Source organism: Bubalus bubalis, chromosome 9 (assembly GCF_019923935.1).
Source record: "Bubalus bubalis isolate 160015118507 breed Murrah chromosome 9, NDDB_SH_1, whole genome shotgun sequence".
Lineage (NCBI taxonomy): Eukaryota > Metazoa > Chordata > Mammalia > Artiodactyla > Bovidae > Bubalus > Bubalus bubalis.
This window is the reverse complement of record NC_059165.1, coordinates 62,411,700-62,438,001: the sequence shown is the minus strand read 5'-3', so window position 1 is coordinate 62,438,001 and position 26,302 is coordinate 62,411,700. Positions and strand designations below refer to the sequence as shown.

The 26,302-nt window shown below is 43.9% G+C and overlaps 1 protein-coding gene across 2 annotated transcripts in view; it reads right to left on the bottom strand.

Annotated features, from left to right (window-relative positions):
- Positions 1 to 26,302, bottom strand: part of SPOCK1 (SPARC (osteonectin), cwcv and kazal like domains proteoglycan 1) — a 582,941-nt gene that overhangs the window by 327,142 nt on the left and 229,497 nt on the right. The window contains exons 3-4 of one of the 2 annotated variants that reach the window (XM_025292652.3): positions 20,858 to 20,866; positions 13,782 to 13,827 (exon numbers count right to left, since the gene is read on the bottom strand). In XM_025292652.3, the coding sequence (XP_025148437.1) occupies positions 13,782 to 13,827; positions 20,858 to 20,866 (55 nt within the window). The remainder of the gene's footprint in view (positions 1 to 13,781; positions 13,828 to 20,857; positions 20,867 to 26,302) is intronic. The other variant, XM_025292653.3, reaches the window with a different exon arrangement.

The window sequence follows — 26,302 nt, the reverse complement described above, 5'->3', positions numbered from 1 at the left end:
AGCACCTACTAGGTGATCAGTAAGTGCGTAACTGAACAATTCACTGATCAATTAGCTCCCACACAGAAAGGGAGGTGCAGGCACAGCAAAACTCCTAGGAACCTTTGACACTGAGAATCCAGAACAAAACATCAGTCCTCCTCCTTTCACCAAAGCCTCACTCCCTTCATCCTGTTCGTGACAGTGAAACTGGATCAGGCACTACATCTGGAGTTTTACAGACCCCTTGTGTCACAGGTGTGAAAAAAAAGTCACAATTTATTTTATAGATAAGGAAACTGAGGTCCAGAGAAGCGAAATGGTTGCCTAGGTACACACAGATACTCGAGGAAAGAGCTGGAGTTGAACTCAGCCTTTGAGACTGCAAAGCCCAGGGTCTTCCCAGTACATTACACTGCTTTTCATCATACATGGTTGTTAGGGCAGCATGAACATTTGACAAGCCTCCAGCAACGAACTGCTCCATAACACACAAAGAAGACCTTAACAAAAGAAAACTCTCCATCTTAGGCAGAAGAACTATGGGGACACAGGTGATTCTGGCGATGCTTCTCCAAGCAGCTATCTGCCTATTGTGAAAATGCACGAATCCACTCTACAGTCTCTGGTGAGGACAATTTCAACAGCATTATGGATCAATTTTGAAATTCAACTGACATTTTTTTCCCCTACTGAGAATTTTCCCAAACCAAGGCTGTTTTATTAAGACTCAACAGATACTATATAATTAATTCAGGGGCTGTTGTTCTAGCAGATGGAATAACAGGAAGGTTTGGGCTTTGGTTTTGTTTTTTTTTTTCTTAAAAAACTAACACTACGCTTCATGAGTTGGGGGAAAAGTAATAAACATCTTTTAAATGGATCTGTTCATGCTGTAAGAACCTCTTAAATACAGTAATAGAAAGTGATGGTGACCCATAATTGCAAGGGAAATTTTACCAGCCTTCATGATTCCCTGTGATTCCATCCAAAGTGTATAACACAACCCAGAATGACTTTGCTCCTTGGTCTGAAAGCTTAAACCCGCACTGTGGCCACTTCCCCAGGCAAAGATAAAGCCACTGGGGGTCCCTGGCAGGGCTGAGCTGAGAAGAAACTGAGCTTTCCTGGGCACATGCCACAGGCCAACTCCCTACGCTGTGCTAAGTCGATTCAGTCACATCCAACTCTTTGTGACCCTATGGACTGTAGCCTGCCAGGCTCATCTGTCCATGTGATTCTCCAGGAAAGAATACTGGAGTGGGTTGCATGCCCTTCTCCAGGGGATCTTTCTGACCCAGGGATCAAATCCATGTCTCTCATGTCTTCTGCATTGGCGAGTGGGTTCTGTACCACTAGGGCTACGGCCAGATCCAACTCCCTGGCTCTCAGCAAACATGAGCTCACTCAATCTTTTTTTTTTTTTTAATGTATTTATTTGGGACTACACTGAGTCTTTGTTGCTACACACAGGCTTTCTCAAATGGCGGAAAGTGGGGGTTACTCTCTACTTGCAGCGCCCAGGTTTCTCATTGAGGGGGCTTCTCCTGCTGTGGAGCTTGGGCTCTAGGGTGCTCAGGCTTCAGGAGTCGTGACATGTGGGCTCAGTAGTTGCGACTTCTGGGCTCTAGAGCACAGGCTCAGTACTTGTGGTACACAGGCTCAGTTGCTCTATGGCATGTGGGATCTTTCTGAATCAGGTATTAAACTTGTGTCTCCTGCAATGGGAGGAGGATTCTTTACCACTGGAGCTCACTCAATCTTCACAAATGCCCACCAGACAGATATTACCAGCCTAGTGGATGTCTCAGTTCACAGGGAAGTCGGGATTTGAACTCAAGACTTTTATTTTATTTTATTTTTTAAACTCTTTTTATTTCCTCCAACCCTTGCAATGCCCACAGGACTCTGTGAGAAGACAAAGTACCTTCTACTTTAGCACTTTTTGCTTCTCATTCTGAGCCTCCCCTCCCTATCCCTGATGGTTAGAAGGCCCATTTAAGTCCATTGGTTTTATTGAAGTGATATTCATATCTCATTGATTAAACTGTAACCTTTGAAATAAGAGCACTGGGCTTCAAATTTTTCATTTTTCCTTCCTTTTGAGGAAAACATATACAGATTCTATTAACATGCAGCCAGAAACCATGATAGCTTGGCTATCAGAAGGTAAAGACCTCAAGAGCCACCTGGTCTGCCCCTTTTATTTCAGAGGTAGGCAAAGAGAAGTCAAGAAACGCCACGGGATTTGCCTTAAGTTTCACATTTTAAGAGCGGCAGACCCACCTAGGTCTCCCTCCAGGGAAAACCACTTCTCCAGTCAAAGGGCTGGATGGATGAATAGGTCAATATGAGTTAGAAATGCTAAGAGAGGGCTTCTCTGGCGGCTCCATGGTAAAGAATCTGTCTGCCAATGCAGGAAATATGGGTTTGATCCCTGGTCTGGGAAGATCCCACATGCCACAGAGCAACTAAGCCCGTGTGCCACAACTATTGAGCTTGAGCTCTAGAGCCCAGGAACCACAGCTACTGGAGCCCATGTGCCTAGAGCCTGTGCTCTGCAGCAAGAGAAACCGCTACAGAGAGAAGCCCCCACACTGCAACTAGAGAGTAGCCCCTGCTCGCTGCAACTAGAGAAAAGTCTGCACAGCAATGGAGACCCAGCACAGTCAATTATAAATAATTTTTTTTTTAAGAAATGCTAAGAAAAAGTAGCCTGCAACAGCAAAACTAATGAGACAACACAGAAGTCCACCAATAGGGGAATAAGTGGATAAATTAAAGTAAAATAGTAAAATCAGTTCAGTTTGTTCACTCAGTCATGTTCAACTCTTTGTGACCCCATGGACTGCAGCACAGCAGGCTTGCCTGTCCATCACCAACTCCTAGAGCTTGCTCAAACTCATGTCCATCAAGTCAGTGATGCCATCCAACCATCTCATCCTCTGTTGTCCCTTTCTCCTCCTCCCTTCAATCTTTCCCAGCATCAGTCTTTTCCAGTGAGTCAGTTCTTCACAACAAGTAGCCAAGGTACTAGAGTTTAGGCTTCAGTCCTTCCAATGAATATTCAGGACTGATTTCCTTTAGGATTGACTGCTTTGCTTTGATCTCCTTGCAGTCCAAGGGACTCTCAAGAGTCTTCTTCAACACCACAGTTCAAAAGCAACAATTCTTTAGAGTCCAACTCTCACACCCATACATGACTACTGGAAAAACCATAGCTTTAACTAGATGGACCTTTGTCAACAAAGTAATATCTCTGCTTTTTAATATGCTATCTAGGTTGGTCATAGCTTTTCTTCCAGGGAGCAAGCATCTTTTAATTCCATGGCTGCAGTCACCATCTGCACTGATTTTGGAGCCCAAGAAAATAAAATCTCTCACTCTTTCCATTGTTTCCCCATCTATTTGCCATGATGTGATGGGACCGGATGTCATGATCTTAGTTTTCTGAATGTTGAGTTTTAAGCCAACTTTTTCAGTCTCCTCTTTCACTTTCATCAAGAGGCTCTTTAGTTCTTCGCTTTCTGCCATAAGGGTGGTGTCAACTTTGTATCTGAGGTTATTGATATTTCTCCCGGCAATCTTGATTCCAGCTTGTGCTTCATCCAGCACAGAATTTCTCATGAGGAACTCTGCATGTAAGTTAAATAAGCAGGGTAACAATATACAGCCTTGCCATACTCCTTTCCAGATTTGGAACCAGTCTGTTGCTCCATGTCCAGTTCTAACTGTTGCTTCTTGACCTGCATACAGATTTCTCAGGAGGCAGGTCAGGTGGTCTGGTATTTCCATCTCTTTAAGAATTTTCCACACTTTGTTGTTTTCCACACAGTCAAAGGTTTTACTGTAGTCAATAAAGCAGAAGTAGATGTTTTTCTAGAACTCTCTCTCTTGCTTTTTCGATGATCCAATGGATGTTGGCAATTTGATCTCTGGTTCCTATGCCTTTTCTAAATCCAGCTTGAACATCTGAAAGTTCACAGTTCATGTACTCTTGCAACCTGGATTGGAGAATTTTGAGCATTATTTTGGTAGCGTATGAGATGAGTACAACTGTGCAGTAGTTTGAACGTTCTTTGGCATTGCCTTTCTTTGGGATTGGAATGAAAACTGACCTTTTCCAGTCCTGTGGCCACTGCTGAGTTTTCCAAATTTGCTGGCATATTCAGTGCAGTGCTTTCACAGCATCATCTTTTAGGATTTGAAATAGCTCAACTGGAATTCTATCACCTCCACTAGCTTTCTTCGTAGTGATGCTTCCTAAGGCCCACTTGACTCCGCATTCCAGGACATCTAGTTCTAGGTGGGTAATCACACCACTGTGGTTATCTGGGTCATGAAGATCTCTTTTGTACAGTTCTTCTGTGTATTCTTGCCACCTCTTTTAATATCTTATGCTTCTGTTAGGTCCATACTGTTTCTGTCCTTTATTGTGCCCCATCTTTGCATGAAATGTTCCCTTGGTATCTCTAATTTTCTTGAAGAGATCTCTAGTCTTTCCCATTCTATTGCTTTCATCTATTTCTTTGCAATGTTCACTTAAAAAGGCTTTCTTATCTTTCCTTGCTATTCTTTGGAACTCTGCATTCAAGCGGGTATATCTTTCCTTTTCTCCTTTGCCTTTCACTTCTTTTCTTTTCTCAGCTATTTGTAAGGCCTCCCCAGACAACCATTTGCCTTTTTGCATTTCTTTTTCTTAGGGATGGTCTTGATCACTGCCTCCTATACAATGTCATGAACCTCTGTCCATAGTTCTCTAGGCACTCTATTAGATCTAATCCCCTGAATCTATTTGTCATTTCCACTGTATAATCGTAAGGGATTTGATTTAGGTCATACCTGAATGGTCTAGTGGTTTTCCCTACTTTCTTCAATTTAAGTCTGAATTTGGCAATAAGGAGTTCATGGTCTGAGCCACAGTCAGTGCCCAGTCTGATTTTTGCTGACTGTATAGAGCTTCTCCATCTTTAGCTGCAAAGAATATAATCAATCTGAATTCGGTATTGACCATCTGGTGATGTCCATGTGTAGAGTCTTCTCTTGTGTTATTGGAAGAGGGTGTTTGCTATGACCAGTGCCTTCTCTTGGCAAAACTATTAGCCTTTGCCCTTCTTCATTCTGTACTCCAAGGCCAAACTTGCCTGTTACTCCAGGTATCTCTTGACTTCCTACTTTTGTATTCTAGTCCCATATAATGAAAAGAACATCTTTTGGGGGTGTTAGCTCTAGAAGGTCTTGTAGGTCTTCATAGAACCGTTTAACTTCAGCTTCTTCAGCATTACTGGTTGGGGAATAGACTTGGATTACTGTGATACTGAATGGTTTGCCTTGGAAATGAACAGAGATTACTCTGTCGTTTTTGAGATTGCACCCAAGAACTGCATTTCAGACTCTTTTGTTGACTATGAGGGCTACTCCATTTCTTCTAAGGAATTCTTGCCCACAGTAGTAGATATAATGGTCATCTGAGTTAAATTCACCCATTCCAGTCCATTTTAGTTCACTGATTCCTAAAATGTCAGTGCTCACTCTTGCCATCTCCTGTTCAACCACTTTCAATTTACTTTGATTCACAGACCTAATGTTCCAGGTTCCTATGCAATATTGTTCTTGACAGCTTCGGATTATACTTCTATCACCAGTTACCTCAACAACTGGGCATTGTTTTTGCTAGTACAGTGTTAGTACAATGGAACATCACAATACAAAGACATTAACTATATCAACAAACAAAAACCCTTAAAAACAATTTTCAGTGAAATAAACATGTTAGAGAAGAAAACATACATCTGTACAATAAAGAGCAGTGTTTATAGATATGCACATATGACATGAAAGCATAAGAATGTGGAGAGAAAAGCATGTAAATGAAATGGTCACCTTCAGAGAAAAGAAAATGGGAAAGAGGGACCAAGAAGGGGCCCCAGGGCGATTTCAATCTTGCATCTGATGTTTTATTTCCTTAAAATAAGCAAACAGGCAAAGGCAGCCAGAGATGAAAGATAAAACTTTCAACTTGATCTAACTTCAAAGCGGATAGGCTGAGTTACAGCAGGAGTGAACCAATATTTGAATTAACAGGGCTTGGCTTCTTCTCTGGCAGAACTGACTCAGAAAATTTAAAAATCAATACTCTAAATTTTTAAAAATACTAACTATTGTATCGTCGTAATCAAGAAAGTGAAGAAGAGATGGCCAAAGGTGAGAGGCTGATGTGGCTGGAGTGCAAGGTGAATGTCTAGGGCAGAAAGTGGTTATTTTGAGCAAGAGTATCTATTTCTATAAAGGGGAAATAATGGTTCTTAAATTACATGCGAAGGCAAAGGTGAGGGGGAGGAATCAAGCAGACCAAACATGAGGGAACCTGGAAAAAACTATGACGATGTTTCCCACAAACCAGACCAGCTGCCTCTGAGAATCAAGGGATCAGATAGGATGAAAAGATCCTTAAACCCTGAAAAATTCCCAAGGCCCTGTGAATGCAAGTCAGAAACTCCTTTTGGAGTGAGGTTACATTTCCCCATCAAGAGGAAGCTATGGAGATTTAAGATTTCTATTGAACCTATCAGGTAAAACTTCAGATTAATCTAGAGGGGAAAAAAAATTCTCCTAAAGTTTAGAAATAGGCAACCTTGCCTCCCCCAGGCACCCTTTCAAACTCTGACAAAACACGTTGCTGTGATAGTTCATGGGCCTCTGGTTCCAGAAACACAACTGAAACATGGGAAGGCCTCTATCCTTTTGAGTTTTAGAATTTTCGCCTGAAAACAGTGCAGGGCTTTGGTGAGGATTTGAGCTTGTCAGGATCTTGGTATAATAGATAGGGGTCAAAGGGCAAGGTTTTTCTTCTTTTATTCTATTGAAGTGAACAGCGTGAGTGAAAGGGGTCCCTGCCTTTCGAAGCTTTATTTTTATCTGGAGATCAATTTCTACAAGTTCATATTCTGCTCTGAAAATCACCATAATCATCTGAGATTTAGTCACAGCCAGGATGCTCTGGAGGAACAATAATCAGTATTCACTCCAGAAGGAAAAACATTATCCTTTAAACCAACACCTGCACACTTTACCTAAAACATTTCCCTATTCCACATTAAAAGAACCCACTTGTCTCAAAAAATCTCCCACGATAAAGCCCCTTCAGCCATTTTCCCTAAAATGGTTTGTCTCATCAAGTAGAAATTCCTACCCAAATAAGTCAGCGGGCTCTTTCTTGAGTAGACTATGGTTATAGGATGAAACCTTGATGCATCTGCATTCCAACACTGGAGGACATCTTCAGGTAATCAGAATTTTATATTAAAGTGATGTATTGGTTATACACATAAATTACCTTCTCAATCCCCAATACCACCACTACAACCTTTTATTTGGCAAAAGCATTATAAATAAGCTCCAATTTTCTTTTTTTAAAAGGACTGATCTAGAAGTTCTGCAACTTCTTGTTAGAAATCACTTCTCTTCTTATTCATTTCATCCCCTCCCTCAAAGCAATACCTTTTATTTTTGTACCACAGTATTGTGGTCCAACCTATTATTTCTTTCTTTCCCCTCCAGGCCCTTTGGATAACCTTCCCCATTAGCCACCTGATTCCATAGGAAAAGAGCATCTTTGTGACAGCACCTTCAGCATCACACTCAAGGGGATGCCAATCAGCTAAGACTGGGGGTGCCCTGATCCATGGTCCACAGACACTGAATGAGGCCAAGAGGTAGTAAAAACTGTCACCCCAACTAATATAGACCTACATAATTTATGTAAACACTTGAGATTGACATTGTATGGATTTCTCAGTTTTCTAGACCAACTCTTTTCACTTTCACACCCCCACCAGCCCACTTGTTCCTGCTTCCCACCTTGCCCCATCAGCCCCAGTACACACATACTCTGCCAGTATAAGAGCTTGGACGGATGACTAATGACTTGTAATTCCGAGTGTCCCAGGAGAGACCTTCCTTAGTGTGGTTCCTAAACATCAGCACTTGTAACTGTTAAATGAATGAATGAACATGAAGAGCCTGCACCTTTTCAGCCCCAATAATGAGGATGTGGGGTGCGATGCTGCAATGACTTGCCTAGTGTAAGACAGGTTGGCTCTAATGTAGCCCAGGAGCTCCAGTTAGCATTACAATTGTGAAGGCTTCCCAAAGGGAATACACGATGAAAGAAAGAGAACCTGTCTCGTATAAGGGTTATTGTTACCATCTTTCTAAATTCCAAAACCAATACAATATTGTAAAGTTAAAAAATAAAATAAAATAAAAAAACAAGAGAAAGAGAACCTGAGTGGGAAGGGAGAGAAGCAACAGGGAGAGGCAGCCAAACAGGAGGAGGAAGAAATGGAAAAGATCCATTACTGACTAAAACAACACTCATGGAACACTTACTATCTGCCAGACACATTAACTCATTCAATCCTCTCAGTGCTCTCATTGTTGCCATTTCCAGATGGGAAAGTCTTAGGATCAGAGAGGTTAAGCAACTTGCCTAGAACCACACAGCTAACAACTGGCAGAGTCAAGTTCTGAACTTGGAGGATCTGACTGAAAACCCCAGGACCCCATACTGCACTTACTGAAGTATATGCCACGGAATAGACTACTTTTGCTGGATACATGATAGATGTGGGGTGAAAAAAATAATAAGAAAAACATGTGGTCAAAGGCAAATTTAGCAAACGGTAAGATAAATGGGCTTCTTTGCTAAAAGACTTCTCAGAGCTTTTAAATTGCTAACAAGCACTGCAGCTCTCCAAGAGACGAACAGAGCATATGTGTGTCCCCAACGGATTGGCGCAGGGACTGTTTTCGTGGGGAAGCCATCTTGCTGGACCAGATGTCACTTTCAGAAGCATAAACCTCACATCTGCTCCACACCCACTGTGTGCGTGCAGGTTTGCTGGGGGCCAGTGGAGGGAACGTGCCAAAAGGCAACAGAGGCAGAGGCCACCCCGAACTCTGGAATTGCCCCAGAGCCCTCCAGGCTCAGCCACCCTCCTGCAGAGGTCCACCCAAGGGCCTCTACTCCTCCTGCCCACAGAAAGCAGGAGGCTGTTTGCCTCTGCCAGCTGCCCCCTCCCTCCTCCCAGCAGGGCCTCTATCTTTGTGGACTTCACAAGGGAAATTTCTCACCTGAGTTAATAATCGTTGCCTTCAATTCTGAACTCCTCTCTGGCCCTTCTGTGAGGAGATTTGGCATTAAGGCATTAACAATCAAAAAAGGATAGACTACTTTACCCAAATCTCAGAAAGAATTCTCAGAAAAGCCTGAAGGTGATGGCTATTATACTCCCCTGACGAGGCATTACTGATTCTCCTAAAGATAACATGCTGAAGATGTATTCAGTCTTGCAGAAGTCCTCCAGGCAAGGCGCTTTTCTTCTAACTACCTTGGAGTTGTTATATGGTAAGTGCCTGCTCTATGAAGCCCTGTTGTTCAAAGTTCGATAAATATCCATCAGCAGGGAGAGCAATTACAGGGAAGTTAACTATTTCTTGAGTATTATCTGTGTCCTGACTATTCACACCAATACTTGAGATGGGAGCTTCAGGGTCTCTCCGAGGTCAACCTACAGAGCTGAATGGTTAAATCTGACTACCAGTGACCAAAGCCTAGGGATCCAAGGCAATGGAGAAGTTACCTAGAGTCCTGTGTGAGGGGCATCATTTAGAGGTGGGTCTTAGGTTCCAAATCACTGCTGTTGAGCCACCCAACTACATACAGTCTCTAAAACAGTGGTCCCCAACCCTTTTGGCACCAAGGACAAGCTTCCTGGAAGACAAGTTTTCCACGGACCAGGGAGGGGGATGGTTTGGGGATGATTCAAGCACATCAAAAGCAAACTTAAGGAGATGGTGAAGAACAGGGGAGCCCAGCATGCTACAGTTCATGGGGTCACAGAGTCGGACACAACTGAGCGACTGAACAGCAGCAACCACAAGCACATTACGTCTACTGTGAACTTTATCTCTAATCTACTGCTGCCACTTATCTGACAGGAGGTACTGGACCATGCCCCAGAGCCTGGGGACCCCTGCTCTAAAGTGCAGCCCTCATGCTGTTACTCTCTGCTCCAAAACTTTCTATGCCTCCCCAATGTCAAGGAAACAAAGTCTAAAAGCATCAGGAAAAGCAGGGAGAGCATCAGTGTGAAATGTCCTTTACAAGCTGCCCCGAGTACACCCATCTGGCTATACCCTACCAGAATTTCCTATGCATGGCCTTCCTTCCTCTTTTCTCTGCCTGTATTTCAAGCCCAATCCACACCCACCTCCATCATGAAGCCTCTTCTACCTCCGTCCCACAGCATCCTTGTCATCAGGCCCTCTAAAATGCCTTCCAGCAATTCCATTCCCATGAACCGAAAGTCCTCCCAACCACAAAACTGCCTGAACCACGTTGGATTCTCTTTCAATGTAGGAGGGAAAAGACTTTTCTCTGCAGCTGATGATCTCCACTGGAGTTTGGCAGTCCTCCTATTTTCCAGAAGATGAAGTGTTCGACCCCTTCCATGCCTATGGTTTATATTTTGCCAGCCCACGTCAGCACTGATATAGTAACCTCCCATTTTTATTGAGCGGTGCTCAGTGTAATTGATGATATCTGCTGGGGCTGATACTTTAAGTGAAGGCTATTCTCAGTCCTGCCACCGCCCACCGCCCACCGCCCACCGCCCACCGCCCACTGCCCACCCCACCCTACTCCACCCCAGCTCAGGATATAATAGCCAATAGCAGCTACACCTGAGCTACAAAGTGGGGCTTCTCAGCAAAGGTCCTCAATTATACCCAGAAAGTCATGAGGTTTTCTGTGAGGATTTATCTCAGCAGATCCAGTTTTCAAACCTGCAGAGCTGGAAAAAGAGGGAGCCAGGACAGGAAGATGTTGCATACAGCAGCCAAAGTTCTTTAGAGAGAAAAATCCCTGTCTGGGCAATTTGGTTAAACAGATTTAAATAGTATGTTCAAAGGAAGCTATCTCTTGTATCATATATGTAGATATATCATTTACATATATCAGCTGACAAATAAATGTAAATATGTGTATAACCTATCCCAATGTGTACTAGTAAAAATTTAAATGCCTTTTCCTTCTTTGGTAAAGTTTTAATATCTGTTTGCAGGCCTTGAGGGAGAGCAAATCTGACATTTACTAACATTTGATCCTTACAGAACTAGAACCTAAGTTTCTCTGGGCTGGAAAGCACCAGTGCCTGGTCTCCATCACTTGTGGAGCTCCATAAGCAAACTCCTAGTATGAGCATTTGCAGAAAGGCTCATTTACCAGGTCACACAGGGAACAGGCTGCTCTATATCTGAGTGTTCTTCCAACATGAAGGTGTAGCCTTTTAAGAAATTTTGACCATTTTTGATGGAAAACATCTAAATTACAAATACCTTCTGATGCTTTATCATGATGATTCAGTCACTATAAAAGTTGTCAATTCTCCAAAGACTTCAAGAAGGCCAAGAGGAATGTACGGGCTATAGTACATAGATTCACAAACGGTTAGACGTGACTGAGTGACGAACACACATACACAAGAGGAGTGTGAAAAGATGCTCATCACTGATGATTATCAGAGAAATGCGAATCAGAAGCACAATGAGGTACCGCCTCACACCAGTCAGAATGGCCATCATCAGAAGTCTATGAACAGCAAATGCTGGAGAAGGCGTGGAGAAAAGGGAACCCGCCTACATCATTGGCAGGAATGTAAAAATGTAAACTGGTACAGCCACTATGGAGAGCATTATGGAATTCCCTCAAAAAAATAAAAACAAAGTTGTCATACGATTCAGCAATCTCACTTCTGGGCATAAATCTGGAAAAAAATGAAACTTATTTAAAAATATACAAGCACCCCAATGTTCATAGCAGCACCATTTACAATAGCCAAGACATGGAAGCAACCTAAGTGTCCACAGATAGATGAATGAAGAAGATATGGTATGTATACACAGTGGAATACTACTCGGCCATAAAAAAAAAGGAAATAATACCATCTGCAGCAACATGGATGGACCTAGAGATTATCATACTGAAAAGACAAGATTATATGATACCACTTATATTTGGAATCTAAAAAATAATACAAATGAACATATTTACAAAACAGAAACAGACTCACAGACATGGAAAACAGACGTGATTACCAAAGAGGAAAGGATGGAGAACAGATAAATTAGGAATATGACATTAACAGATACAAGTCGCTATATGTAAAACAGATAAACAACAAGGATTTACTGTATAGCACAGGAGACTATATTCAAACCTTATAACAACCTATAATGGAAAAGAACCAGAAAAAATATTCATATCTAAGTATAATTTAACCACTTTGCTGTATACCTGAAACTAACACAATAGTCTAAGTCAAATATACTTCAATTAAAAATTTTTGTTTCATTTTTTAAACTGTTGATGTGTGAGGCCCTTGAAGTCCACTAAGATGGTGGAGTCCACTGAGATGGTGCAGCCCAAACAGGGCCTCCAAAGAAAGCCTTACCTGTCCACAACACATGTGCATGCCCACTCAGTCTCCCACCTATAGACTCGCCTGCACACCCCTGCATCACAGCCTTTAACATACCCCACTGCAACTGCCGACTGAGCTACTTCCCCACTCCTCACTGTGAGCCCAATAAACAGACCATACATTTTCTGTTTTGTCCCCAAGACCTGGCTTTGTGCTTGCGCACACAGTGCTAGGTCAGTGAACATTTGAGAATGAATGCATGCATGCATGTATGTATGAATGAACAAAGTGTTGCACTACTTGAGGGCATAATACACTAAATGTCTCTGTGGACATTTTAATGCCAATTTTGCTTACAAGACAACCAGAGTCCAGATGGAGTGACCTATTAAAGTGACAAAGGAGAGGGCAGAAAAGGGCACCTTCTATCATGTTACATATCAATGCCTTCCTTGACGTCTTTGTGGCAAGTTGACCACTGTGATCACATCAAATACTCAAGCTACAGAAATGAAGCTGATTCTCAGAAGTGTGAATCTTTGAGACCTGGTAGGTAACATGTTCCCTCTGAGTGGCAGCATTAATTGCATATACGTACTTAACACCATTTCAGCAGCAAGGTCTGTGCTAAGGGCAGCCACAAATGGAACAATAGGAACAGGGATGTGATTCACAGCAGGCCTTCTTCGCTGCATCTTAAATAACTCCCAGGAGGACAGAGGTGGTGATTTACAATGGCCCTCAGGAGCCTGGCTTTGTGCTTGGAGGGTGAGTGGAAAGAGCCCTCTGAGGGCTAAAACCCAAGCAGTCAGTGAACCGCCTGTGAAACAAGCTTCTACTTAGAAACCATGAAGAAGTTATTTAAACAAATGAAATAAAATGCCCTTGAAAGCCTCCTGGGATTGGCCTATTTCTATATAAGAAAGTTTCATGTTTGTGGCTCATGTGAATTGGACAGCGTCTCTAGGCACAGTCAGTTCCATGAATGAAATCACTGGATTCAGCCCAACAATCCACCAGGTTAGTCTGATAAGCATTTTACTATTTTGTTTCTTTGTGTGTTTGTTTTCTAACAAAACCAGCCAATGATTATAGTGGTCGATTCAATAAAAACATTATTTAAATCTTAAACAATCTCAGACAAATAACCAACTTGATAAAATAATTTCTATCACCCCAATCTATTTAGTCCCCCAAAGTGGGTAAAATAAGACAGCTAGCTGGCCTTTGTGGGAAGAGGAAGTTAGCAGGCAAAGAAGGAAAAATGAGATCGCATTTTTCCACGAAATATACAACAAGAAATAGTGCATCCTTTACCTTGGTCAAAAGGCTTGTTGGGATTCCAGTTTCTGAAATAATCATCCTATATAAGGAAAAAAAAATAGAAAACAAAAGTCAGATTTCAGGAAGTTTCTCATATAACTGCATAAAAACCTGCCTTCCCACCCCCCCCCCCACCTCCCAAAACACAAAGGAAAACGCTAAGGGTTCAGAAATTTTTCTAAGGCATTCACGTGCAATCAAAAGTATCAATTGCCTTTTCAAATTCTTGTCTTTCAAACTGTATGGATTATACACTAGGAAGAGTTAATACATTTCAGCCTAGTATGGAAACAGCACTGCTCTTCCTGGTTTGACAGATAAACCCAGACACCTTCTAAGTGCAAGATGTATTTGCTATCAATTATGCCGCAGGTGATGCCTAGCTGTTCTCACTTGGGATTAAGCCTCTGTGTTTGTAACCACTGATAATTCAACTGTCGACATTTCTCCTACATGGAGACATGTAACTTTGGTGCACAGTTCCAGTTTTCTAGCACTTCTCGAAACTAAAAAGAGGGTCATTCAAATGTGAAAATTAACCACTGGCATATATTCACCTTAATATCATTTTTTCTGGTTGTGTAGATAAAAAACAAATGCTGGCCAATCTGGTTGATTCATAACCATGTCTTTCTTGCATGTAGCTTGCCTCAATTTATGCTCCAAGGCTAGACAGTTGATCACGTTGAAATTGTAAGGGTCTAGGTCACTCACGGCTCCATCATCCTGTTAACCTCTTCCTCACTTCTAATAACCCTTCCCCTCCAAACCTTCATTATCCACAGTTTCTCTTCTCTGTCAGCCTTCATTCACTCCACTGCAGATGAGCACACCCCCTCTGCCAGCTCAACTCAACTGTCTGCAGCATGCAGGGGCCCTGTCCATGGACAACATCTCCACATCAATTTTAGGGCATGTGCCCCCATTCAGTTAATTTCCTCCAGAGTATATTCAAACAATTTGTGGGACGTGTTTTTGGCTGGCACTCTGCATGCTGCAGTTCCATAAAGCTGTCCAAAATGAGGCCTGGATTTCTCTTCTAGAAAACCTCATTTACACCAAAGTACACAATTAGTTTCAACTATGGTCCATGCTCTCTCCTGTGACCATTTATCTCCCACACCATCTCTTTGCATTTTATTGGTCTCTGTGTCATTCAATTACCTGGCTTTATTAGATCCTTGTTGAGTTCACCTAAGCCCTTAAATAGATTTTAGGAAACTGGATTTAGAGTAAAATCAGAACATTGCTTCTTGGGTGGTGATTCCATTTTCCAGGGCATGAATAAACATGAACAGGTTCCTCTGGATCCTGGGGATTCGGCATTAAATCATGTTTAACTCCAAGGAATTGGTCCAATTTGCTCTGGCTTTAATTTTATGCCATAACTGGCCTTCTCAACTCAGCTGGTTAGGAAATCTCTGAGGTCTACACCATGAAATAGCACTGAGAAAGTTTAAAATAATCCCTCTGTCACATCTCTCTCCATTTATTATTTTAAATACAATCCTCATCTCTTGACTTATGTGGTTTGAAACTCGGCAGCCAAAATTAATGGTTCTCAGCTAAGGGCTGGATGATCGGTGGAAAATTTACCACCTGATTTCTCAGGTTAGATGGCCAATCTACTCTTAGCAAGTGAACATAAGCAAGTGACTCAAACATTCTGCAGAGAAGGCAATGTCACCCCACTCCAGTACTCTTGCCTGGAAAATTCCATGGACGGAGGAGCCTGGTAGGCTGCGGTCCGTGGGGTTGCTAAGAGTCAGACATGACTGAGCGACTTCACTTTCCCTTTTCACTTTCACACATTGGAGAAGGAAATGGCAACCCACTCCAGTGTTCTTGCCTGGAGAATCCCAGGGACAGAGGAGCCTGGTGGGCTGCTGGTCTATGGGGTTGCACAGTCGGCCACTACTGAAGCGACTTAGCAGCAGCAGCAGACATTCTGTTATTGACAAGGGCAAGAAAAGAGATAACCTAAGATGAACTCATCCTCACTATTGGAGAAAAAAATAACAAAACCTCCATCCTTCCAGCTGTGGTCCATACGTGCCCTCTGATAAGGATGGCATCACCTATTTACAGTCTGAAATCACGTGAACTATTTTCTACTTGAACATGCTCCTTTAATACATGGAAGTCCTTGGAAGCTTAGGCTGTGAGTCCGACAGGGAAGGACTGGAGCCAAAGACAGTCCTGCTTTAACTTCACATGTCACATTCTCTTTGATGTCCAAGTAAGGTTTGAGCCAGTCTCAGGAACTGAATATTTCCTAACGATTTCAACATATGTTATAACTTGGATGGAATGTGAAGCATTCTACTGGACCTTGTCACTTTTCCAAGCTAACTATAATTGCCATTTCTACATGTTTCTTGGGGAAAGTCAGAGATTTCAAGATGAAACTTCTACAAGTGGCTATCTGCATGAGAATATTTAAAACTCATCACACATGTAATAATACTGCCTAATTGCTGCCCAAATGTGAAAGTACACCTTGAGTCAGAGCTCATTATGCAGAACGAGTCTCTCTAACAGCCTCTCGCCCAGCAAGGCCAAGTGGGGAAGGAGATGACTCCCTGCCTCTGATTGCTTTCACCCTGCCTTAGGAAAGCAGATGGCCAAAGCAGACCCCAATGAGCCAGCAGTGCAGACAACCTTGGGTGTGACCCCTTTGGCTCCAGCTGAGAGACAGGCACCAGAGCCCACTTGGGGGTTGGTCGATGAGCACAGGGGACAGGAGTCCCTACTGGGCCTGGCCATAGCGAGGTCCAGACATACAAGCCCAGAGCTCATGGATCTGCCTTCCACTCTGTACCAGCTAGGTCTGCAGACATGACCTGTCCAAGCCCCTGGGGCTGTACTAATCAATACACTCTTCTGCTAGGGGAACGTTGGTGAAAGAGCATCTAAATCCACATGGAAAAGTCGAAAAGAATGCCCTTCTAGGGCTTCACCTCATCCTGGGGCCTCACTTAACAGTCAGTATGCCCAAGGGACAAAGGACAGCTGGATGGTCATTTCTTCAGGGCCTAAGACCAGGGGCACCAGCCCAGCTTTTCCTTTATCTTATTTTCTGTCTGAATTTTGTAAATGTAACATACATTTTGCTGCTGCTGCTGCTGCTAAGTCGCTTCAGTCGTGTCCGACTCTGTGCGACCCCATGGACTGCAGCCCACCAGGCTCCCCCCGTCCCTGGGATTCTCCAGGCAAGAACACTGGAGTGGGTTGCCATTTCCTCCTCCAATGCATGAAAGTGAAAAGTCAAAATGAAGTCGCTCAGTCATGTCCGACTCCTAGCGACCCCATGGACTGCAGCCTACCAGGCTCCTCCATCCATGGGATTTTCCAGGCAAGAGTATTGGAGTGGGGTGAACATACATTTTAGGTTAACCTTAAACAGACCCAGGACTTGCTGTGTTGTCGACAACACCCAGCATCTATTTTCTCACTATGACAAATACCAACATGGGAAGCAGTGTGACAGCCCCAACATCACCCCAGTACTGCCCTGTAACCAAATGTGTTCCTGCTGCATGGCCCCTAGAATGTGGTCCACAGAGCAGAAAAGTCTAGGGCCTCAGGAGCCCTTGCCTCTGACCTTCCTTCTGACCCAATAAAGATGTGGCCTGTTAAAACTCAGACTGTAGTGTAAGGTATGGTGGAGGGACTCAGTCGCACTTGCCAGAAGAGCCGTATCCATCTGAGTTGGCCTCTTAACTGGTAATTTGATCATCTAGTGATAAAGCCTTTAAAAATGACTTGAAAGGACCTCAGCATCAGTTAATTTTTAAAACAGACAATCTAAATAGAAAGATACATACCTGGATACAGTCATTTATTAAATTGATTAACTCCTAATAGTGCATTCTACAAGCTGAAGAGTGAAAGGTGGAAGTGTTACCATACATGTGTATTTTATGCGCTACCCTGCACAGGATAATTAAGTCAGACCTCTGCTGGACAGGGAAGAGAAAAGCCTCCTTCTCAATTCTCATCATATGAGGAAGACCTGATTCCATTTCATGATACCCCTTCAAAAATGATATATGGCAAAACCAATACAATACTCTAAAGTTAAAAAAGAAAAAAAAAAGAAAATCATCCAAATCTTTAGGGACTGTTACAACGCAGAAGATCCTGTAAACTTGAAAAGTCTCAAATTTGAGCCTGCTGACTCATGTCCAAAATCATGAAACATTGCAGGGGAGCATACGGTCATAGTAAAAAGAAAAAAAAAAAAAAATCACAAGTTGGCATACAAATCCCAGCAAGAAAGTGACAAATGATAGTATCTAGAAAAATGAAGAAAGGGGTGGTGGACTGTGGAGGAAGAGTCATGGAATGACCATGGCCCCAGTTATTTTTTAAAATCCTCCACAGCTGATCAACAGAGATAAAATCATATTCATTTTATTAACATTCGATATCCCACAAACCTAATACTGGATCCTAAGACATTATTGGCACCCAGGAGCTGGTACAAAGAAATTCAACTCTAGGCTTTCAACTACTTTAGAGATACCCTGTTTTAATAAGCATTTGTGGAAAATGAAATCTTTTAAAATATATATATATATGTAACATATATTTTATATTATCATATATAATAGATATTAATTCCCAGGTGGCACAAGTAGTAAAGAGCTCTGCCTGCCAATGCAGGGGATGTAAAAGATGCTGGTTCGATTCCTGGATTGAAAAGATCCCCTGGAGGAGGAAATGGCAACCCACTCCAGTATTCCTGCCTGGAGAATCCCATGGACAGAGTAGTCTGGCACCATATGGTCTATAGAGTCGCAGAGAGTCAGACACAACTGAAGCGACTTAGCACACTCAAGGATATAATACATATCAGTATATGTTAATAACACACACACACACACACACACACACACACACACACACACCCCAAAGAACATTCTGCTGTATAATGCATCTTCCAAGAAAACGTTTAAGCCTCCCTACCAGGAAATGATGCAAAAAATATCCTCCCATAATTTTAGTGATTAAATCTCTTTATCATAGACATCATAACTGATTGGAAAGTCTCTCATTTTAACCAACTGTGATCGGGAAACTGAATTTTTCTTCCACTGTCCCACCGCCCCAAATGGCTGATGCAATTTAGTTCAGATATTCCCCAGGGGTTTGCCTTTCCAGAGGTGCTTATGTCAGCTCCAAAGAATGTTAAAGCAACTCTGAGGAAGAGAGTGGCACAATCAAATGGAAACCACTTCTGCAATCCAACTGCTTTACTCCCACTTACGAAGATGATGATGGCATGTATGATATACTTTACAGCTTTAGCTACCACAGATCAAATATACTCAGCTCTCACGGGACAGATCATTTCTCTTTTATACATATTTTAGCTAAATTGTTTGAACACTGTAGTTTCATCTGAAGATTACCTGAGATAATACAAATTACCAGCCTAGAAAATAAGTGGGTGTCTCATTTGTCTTGACCAGGAATGAGCCATGGAGACGTGTACACATGTACAGAAGAAAGTAAGGCTAAGCGAGAGCAGGCAGCCTCTTTGAGGTCATCTGAAGACCCCCTGTAGATAAAAACAAAAGAGAAAAGCACTGCCCTGCAGGGCAAAGTGGACTATAGTCAGGTTTATAGATCCTAGTGGGAGGATAATCCCACTTTATCGAACCCCATACTTTTATAAAGATGTTAGTTAAGGGGCTATAGGCAAACTGCTTTCCAAAGAATTCAGTGTGAAAAAGTATCTTTTTATACTACTTGACTGGGGAGAATAAGAAGGAGGGCTGGCTGGCAGGTGGGGAAAGTGTCTCTGAAATGATCATAGAAATCACTGGAAATGTGAGACTTCCAGGTGACACTGTATTGAAAGTGTTGGTCACTCATTCGTGTCCAACTCTTTGTGACCCCGTAGACTGTAGCCCACCAGGCTCCTTTGTGGAATTCTCCAGGCAAGAATACTGGAGTGGGTAGCCATTCCCTTCTCCAGGGGATCTGCCTGACCCAGGGATCTAGCCCAGGTCTCCTGCATTGCAGGCAGATTCTTTACCATCTGAGCCACCTGGGAAGCCCCAAATGACACTATATATGTGAAACTTGCCTGTAATTTTAATTTGTGTGCAGTACAAATCCCTACTCATGATGCTATTGGGAAATACAAAACATTCCACCTATTGAGAAAGAAGTTGGCTTCTCATACACCCCCTCACCTCGATTTCCGGTAACACCTCTGGGTAAGCACTGTGCTGTCAGTCTTCTCTCCATCGGGCCTGCCCTTCCCACCCTGGTGAAGAACCCCAGTAGGAATCCTTCTGCATGAAGCATTCAACCACCCAGCCCAGCTTGGGCAGTGACTCGAGGCCCCCTGCCCCGTCACTCCACAGATCCCACTTATGAGAACCCTGTACACTAGGGACTGGGACCTGGACCAATAACACAACTGCATGGGCACAAATCACACCCACCCACCTGGGCTGGGCTAATTCTGAGCAGGTTTGGATTTTACCTGCACATTCCCCCGGGGAAACACTCAACAGTACACAGTAAGTCCTGGCTCTACTGGAGTCAACTGAAGTAAGCTGATTCAGCTTTAACATCTCCGTATTCCTGCGAAATGAGCATAACCGCCCCTGATGTGCACATAAGGACAGGTGGGTGTATGTTTATACACTCTAAATCACTTGCTTCCTGAATAGAGTAATTCTTTGATAAATTGGTCTGACATTTGGTATAAAGTCCTGCAGGCCTCAGACAAAGTGATTTAGAAAATAACAATGTCAGTTGCTCTGCTCTTTCAATAAATAACCCACCAGTAAAACACAGATAATAACTGACAATCATACTTGTACTGTAACTAATGAGAAAAGATAAAGCAGCAAATGGACTGTTTATATGCATTTGATAAATTGCGTCCCCTGGATATACCCATGAAAAAGAAATGTGTGTGGTGCTGGTTCACTGAACTAAAACAAATATTTACCACTGAGATTTAGGATTGAGAGTGATATTTACATTTTATTTGGCAACTATTTTGATGCTATGTCTAATACACAGTGGAAAAGTCAAAAACCTACCTCAACTTCCTGAGTACGAAAGCATTATGAATGAGAAAAAAAAAAAAAAAGAATCACATCAAACAATAGGAAGGAATGTAAACATTTTTGATAATTGCATCAAATTTTCAAATTATAACATTAGAAAGGTCACAGGCAGACATTTTCCTTTAAGTTACAGACCATCACTCCCTTTAAAAGGTCCCCTCCCTCGTCCACTAAGTTCATGAAAAGAACGTTAGGTTCTTGGTGGAATAAGTGAAGTGTGGGGAAATCTGAGGGCCCTCTGGTGATCTGTGTCATTACTGTAGAACAGCTAGCAAAACCGTGATTAAATCCAAATATACAGGCATAATTATTATCTTTGAGAATTTTAAATGACTAATTTGCTGTGACAGTGGTCCAAAGGGTGAAATTCAGTGAAAGTCCTGAGATGACATCAGAGAACAAGAATAAAAGACCTTCTACATTTCTGCAAAGCAATTATTTCACCTTGCAGCTCCAAAATAACTTCAAGGGGTCTAAAACCTGAGAAGGACATGAGTTTATGGTCCTGGGTTGTGAAATGAATAGCACTATCGTGGTCCCTCCAGGTGATTAAGGGATTACACCACCACAAAGAAATCCCCCTTCCTCACAGCTATCTGCCTGTCCTTGTCTGTCCATCCAAGCTGGGTTCTGGAGGAGTGACTGCTGATTGCAGCTTTTCTCAAAGAGAAAAACAGTCTGAGATCTGTTCCAGAAAGGGTGCCCTACACTTGACTTTCTCTTCTGGGAATACAACAGATCTATGATGCTGCATTTGTACTCTGACCAAGACAAGGGGTGTCTTCCCAGACTCAAAGCTACCCATTCCCTTGACCTCAATAGCAAAATGATCAAAACACCTGAGCGAGCCAGGAGTGGGCTTCTGAATGTCCAAATAGGAGAGAAACAGAAGGATTATGATTCAAAGACAATAGAAACACTATGAACAGGACAGGCTGTGAAGCAGACAAGCTCAGATCCTGCCTCAAACACTCACCCACCAGCTGGCCTGGCACAAGCCCCTCAGCTTCTGCATTGCAGCCCCCTGATCCACAAAACAATACCGCTGCACCTACCTTGGAGGATGGGTCACAACAATTTGCAGTAATGTGGCAGCGACTGGGATATCATCAGGCACAAAGAACGACTCAATAAATTAAAATGTACACTTTTGTGTCCATCTCCAGAGGTTTATAATATTGAGATGTCTCAAAAACACTGAGAGAAACAGGCTTATAGAAATAATGATATGCTTAAAATTTCAGTTATGTGGCTCTTGTGCATTTGAATCATACCATGTAGGCCCAAATGAAGGGAGACCAATTGCCCTTGGGAACAATAATTATGAAATATTTTCAATGCATGCAATTTTATTAGTCTCACGGATGAAGAGTGGCTTAGAAAAAAATGCAATGAAATGTGAAAACATGAGTTGCAGGCACGTCTCTGTTTAAAGGTCAGGCTCCCATTCTCTAAGATTTAGTGACCCTGTCTATTAAAAAAAAAAAAAAGATAATACTTATACCACAGAGCTGTCTGTGCAACCAGTGAACCAGTGAGAGATGTTCTGAACCACTGTTATCAATTACACATCATCTAATTCTAAGTAAATTTAAGTTTCAATTATGACTCACTATATTCCCTTAAGTGGTCTAGGCCTCTCTGAACAGGTAAAATTTCTGCATAATCATTAATTTACATGTAGAAAACAGTCAGCGAAACCCAGAGAAGGGTCACTTCACTGAAACACCAAGTAAGGCCCTTGCCATCTTGGAGCATATAAACCTCTCCTTTACAGAAAATACAAATCGTACTGGCCCAAGGCCCAGTCCTGTCTGAGCAGCACGAACTCCAAATTAATCAGGTCCCACCATCTTTCTGAGAATGCCACTCCAGCCACCGCCGCCCCCTCCCCACCCCCCCACCCCCCCACCAAGGCCAGCAGGCCTCAATCAACATCCAGATGCTGCCTTCCAGAGTATAAAACACTGGGTATGAACTGTCACCCACACAGCCTCTGCCTCAGCTGGGCCCCCAGCTTCTCCTGGGGTCACCCCCACATGCCCAGCCAGCCTCCTATCCCTATACGCTGCTCAGGCTATCCCCTTTGCTGCTCCTATGAGGATCCTCTGAAGGGACGTCAGCCCTCACCGTGCCCAGGTATCAAATACTCCAGTTTCCCCCACACCCCCCAGGCCAAGACCAAGCTCACGAGCAGCTCCCAGGACCCAGCGAGGCACAGCCCCTGCTGAGTCCTCTAGTCCCCCTGAGGCCACACCCCTGCCCACATACTTCACTCCAGCCCCACATGAGCTACTTCTCAGGGCTGCAGCAGCCAAGCTCCAAAATTCTACACACGCTGCATCCTCTGTGCCTGAAACCCCCTTCCTCTCCCTTCTCTGACTAATATTCACTGCTCTATCAACTCCTGGTTTGGATTAGATGATGGTCCTCATGGGCCACCTCCCTGTTCCCAGTCCCCCCACGCCAGAGATGTGTCTGCTGTGTGGTCCACAGCCCCTGGGCAGCCCCTAGCAGAACCCTGATGTCACTGCTCTACAGCGGCTGACCACTCTCTGGCCACTCGACTACATGCCTGCCAGTCCCCAAGGCCAGGGTGGGGTGTCTTCCCCTCCACACCTAGGGCCAGCACGGTGCCCGTTCCAAACCAGGTACTCAGTGACCACCTCCTATGAAGAAAGAATCACTCAACCTCTGTGGCTTCTTTTATGTCAGCTGCATATCCCCAGTTAATTCCCCTTTGATTCAGAACACAGGCTCTGTGCCCTGGAAGTTTCAGAAGATGGTGAAATGGGCAACTCCTTTAGTGTGACTTCAACTGGGGCAGTAACAGGAACTTGGCACCAGCAGAGATGATGGCAGAAGACCTTGGAGGGAGCATCCAAGGAGGGCTGGTGGACCTCTGCCTGACAGCGTCGCTCCACGGCTGCTAATGCCCCTGAGTCACCCCAGGGAATAAACGAACTTCATGACTTGGCTTGCCACAGCTGGCAGATGTCTGATGCAAGATTCAGAATGTGAGACAAGCTGAAGTTGAAATCCAATCAAAACATCAAAGTAATACTAACGTTTAACATTAATCATCTAAGAATAATAGCAGCTACCAGTTTCTGAGTGCTCAACATGGGCCAGGCACTGTGCCAAGCCAACTGTGTTTTAGCTCATGGAATTCATACAGTAGCTGTGTGAGGGAGGCACAATCAGCACCCTGATGACCTACCTGGGAAAACTGGAGCTCAGAGACATCACATTACTGTAAGTTTACACAGCTAGTAAGAAGCAGCAGGATTTGAGCTCAGTTTTGCCCAGCTCTGAAGATTTCTTTTTCAAACTGGACAAATAAATAATAGTAACAATATTTACATTCGGGGCTTCCCTGGTGGCTCAGACAGTAAATAATCTGCCTGCAACGCAGGAGACCCTGTTTGGATCCCTGGTTAGGAAGATCCTCTGGAGAAGGAAATGGCAATCCACTCTGGTAACAATATTTACATTAGTACGTCACATTGGGAGACTCCAGCATGGCTGAAACAGAACTAAGAATGTGCTCCAGTCTTGGGGCTTAGACCTGGCTCCCAGTCAAGGGGGGATACCCCATGAGAGGATAGAGGGATGGGTGAGGTAGAATTGAGCAGAGATGGTTGGGGTCTCCTCTCAGGTCCGCAGAGGTGGAGGGGGCGGGAGACGCTGAGCTGTTCCTAGATCAATGAGGTTCCAAACACACAAACAGATCCTGGTTCTCTCCACCAAGCACTGTGCAGTGGTCAGGGTCACTGAATGAGTTGCTCCTCAGGATGCCGGGGGCCTTCTCTGACTGCCAGCATGGCAGAGCTCCACACACTGTGTTAAATGCACCAAGTGAACAGAGGACCAGTGAGGTATGTGAAGACTGGAGCACCTGGGAGGAAACACAGGGCTCGCTCCCTATTGAAGATGGAACACGATGGTTGCAGGAAATGGCAAGGGATTTGACACACAGCCCAAAGGCCTCCCAAGAGACTCTACCACTGCATTGATCCTTCATGCAACTGAGCCTCAGCTTTTCCATCTATGAAAGGGGAAATGTAAACACCTGCCCCACGGGGTCTTTGTGCAACTGGACAGCAAGTCCATTTGTCCTGTGCCTGGCTCTGGGAAAGTAGCCGGGACACCCAGACGTCCTGACCCCTCCCTACCCCACATGGCTGCCCAGGCTTCAGAACCATGGCCAGCAGCTCTGGTGACAGCAGCCTCAGGAGCAAGCCCCACTGAGGAGCACTTTGTGGGCTCTGGACCAGACACTGCCAGCACACCTGTCTGCCACCACACTCTCTGAGGCTCGCTTCAAAGTGGAGTGTCTGACACTGACATCAAGCCACTACACAGAAGACCTGGTGGCTTTGGCACCGGCCATCTCTCTGGGAAGCCATGGCCGCAGACTTCGCATGAAATTTTCATTAGCTGCACAGCAAGACCTGCCGCAGCTCCTCCCAGCCCTGCCATTCAGCCTCTTCTCTTGGAAAGAGCATCTGGGAAAGTTAGCAATAAAAGCTCCCTCACTGTGTCCCTGAGCGCATCCTAGCAGTCGTCCTGCCTGCCCTCCTCTGCATCCCGAGGCTTTGGCCCTTAGACCACATACATAGCAGATGCTCCCACCAACACCCCAGAAACAAATCTGGTCAAGGTCTTTAGTCCACTTCAAAGCAATGATGTCACCATCAGAATCTGAGAGAGTTCCTTTGAAATCTGCAACTTCTGAACTGATGTTCCCCCTATGGTAAAGCGCAAACGAGCCTGACAATTAGACCCACACTCCCCAGCCACAATTTCCCTCTGTGATCACTGGCAAAGCTTCCACAGAGAATGGGAGCAGGGTCCCCTGTCCCAGGTGCAGTCACTGCTATAACTAACTGGGGCTCACCGCAAGAGTAGAACAATCTTCCCGCACTGACTGAAGACCCCCCATGGGACCCATACTCCCAAAGGCTGTTGGGTCCAATCAATCCTGAACCATGGACTAATAATCCTGGAGACGGGCTCATTTTCCTCTCACCTAACGAACATTTCTACAACTCTGTGATGGATGGAAGCCAGTCTCTCACCCTCAGCACTGCCAAACAGAGGCCTGGTAGACTCAGGTGACTTAGAGAAAGAACCCCAAAGCACCTTAGCCAGGCTCCATGCTTGAGAACTTGCTCATCTGACCACTTGGACAGGTAGATGATGTACTTACGTCATATGAAAAGACAGCATCCAGAGATAAGATAACCATCCTTATACCAAGGTCAATGTGTTTGAGTCTTGTGATAGCTGGTCAGCTCCAACTCTCTTGGGGATCTGTGTACTCCACAAACATCTAACCACCCTGTTGCCTTCCGGGGGTGGGGGTTTCCATAATCTGCCTGGGGCACCCACAGAGACAAAGCAAGGCTGAAGCTG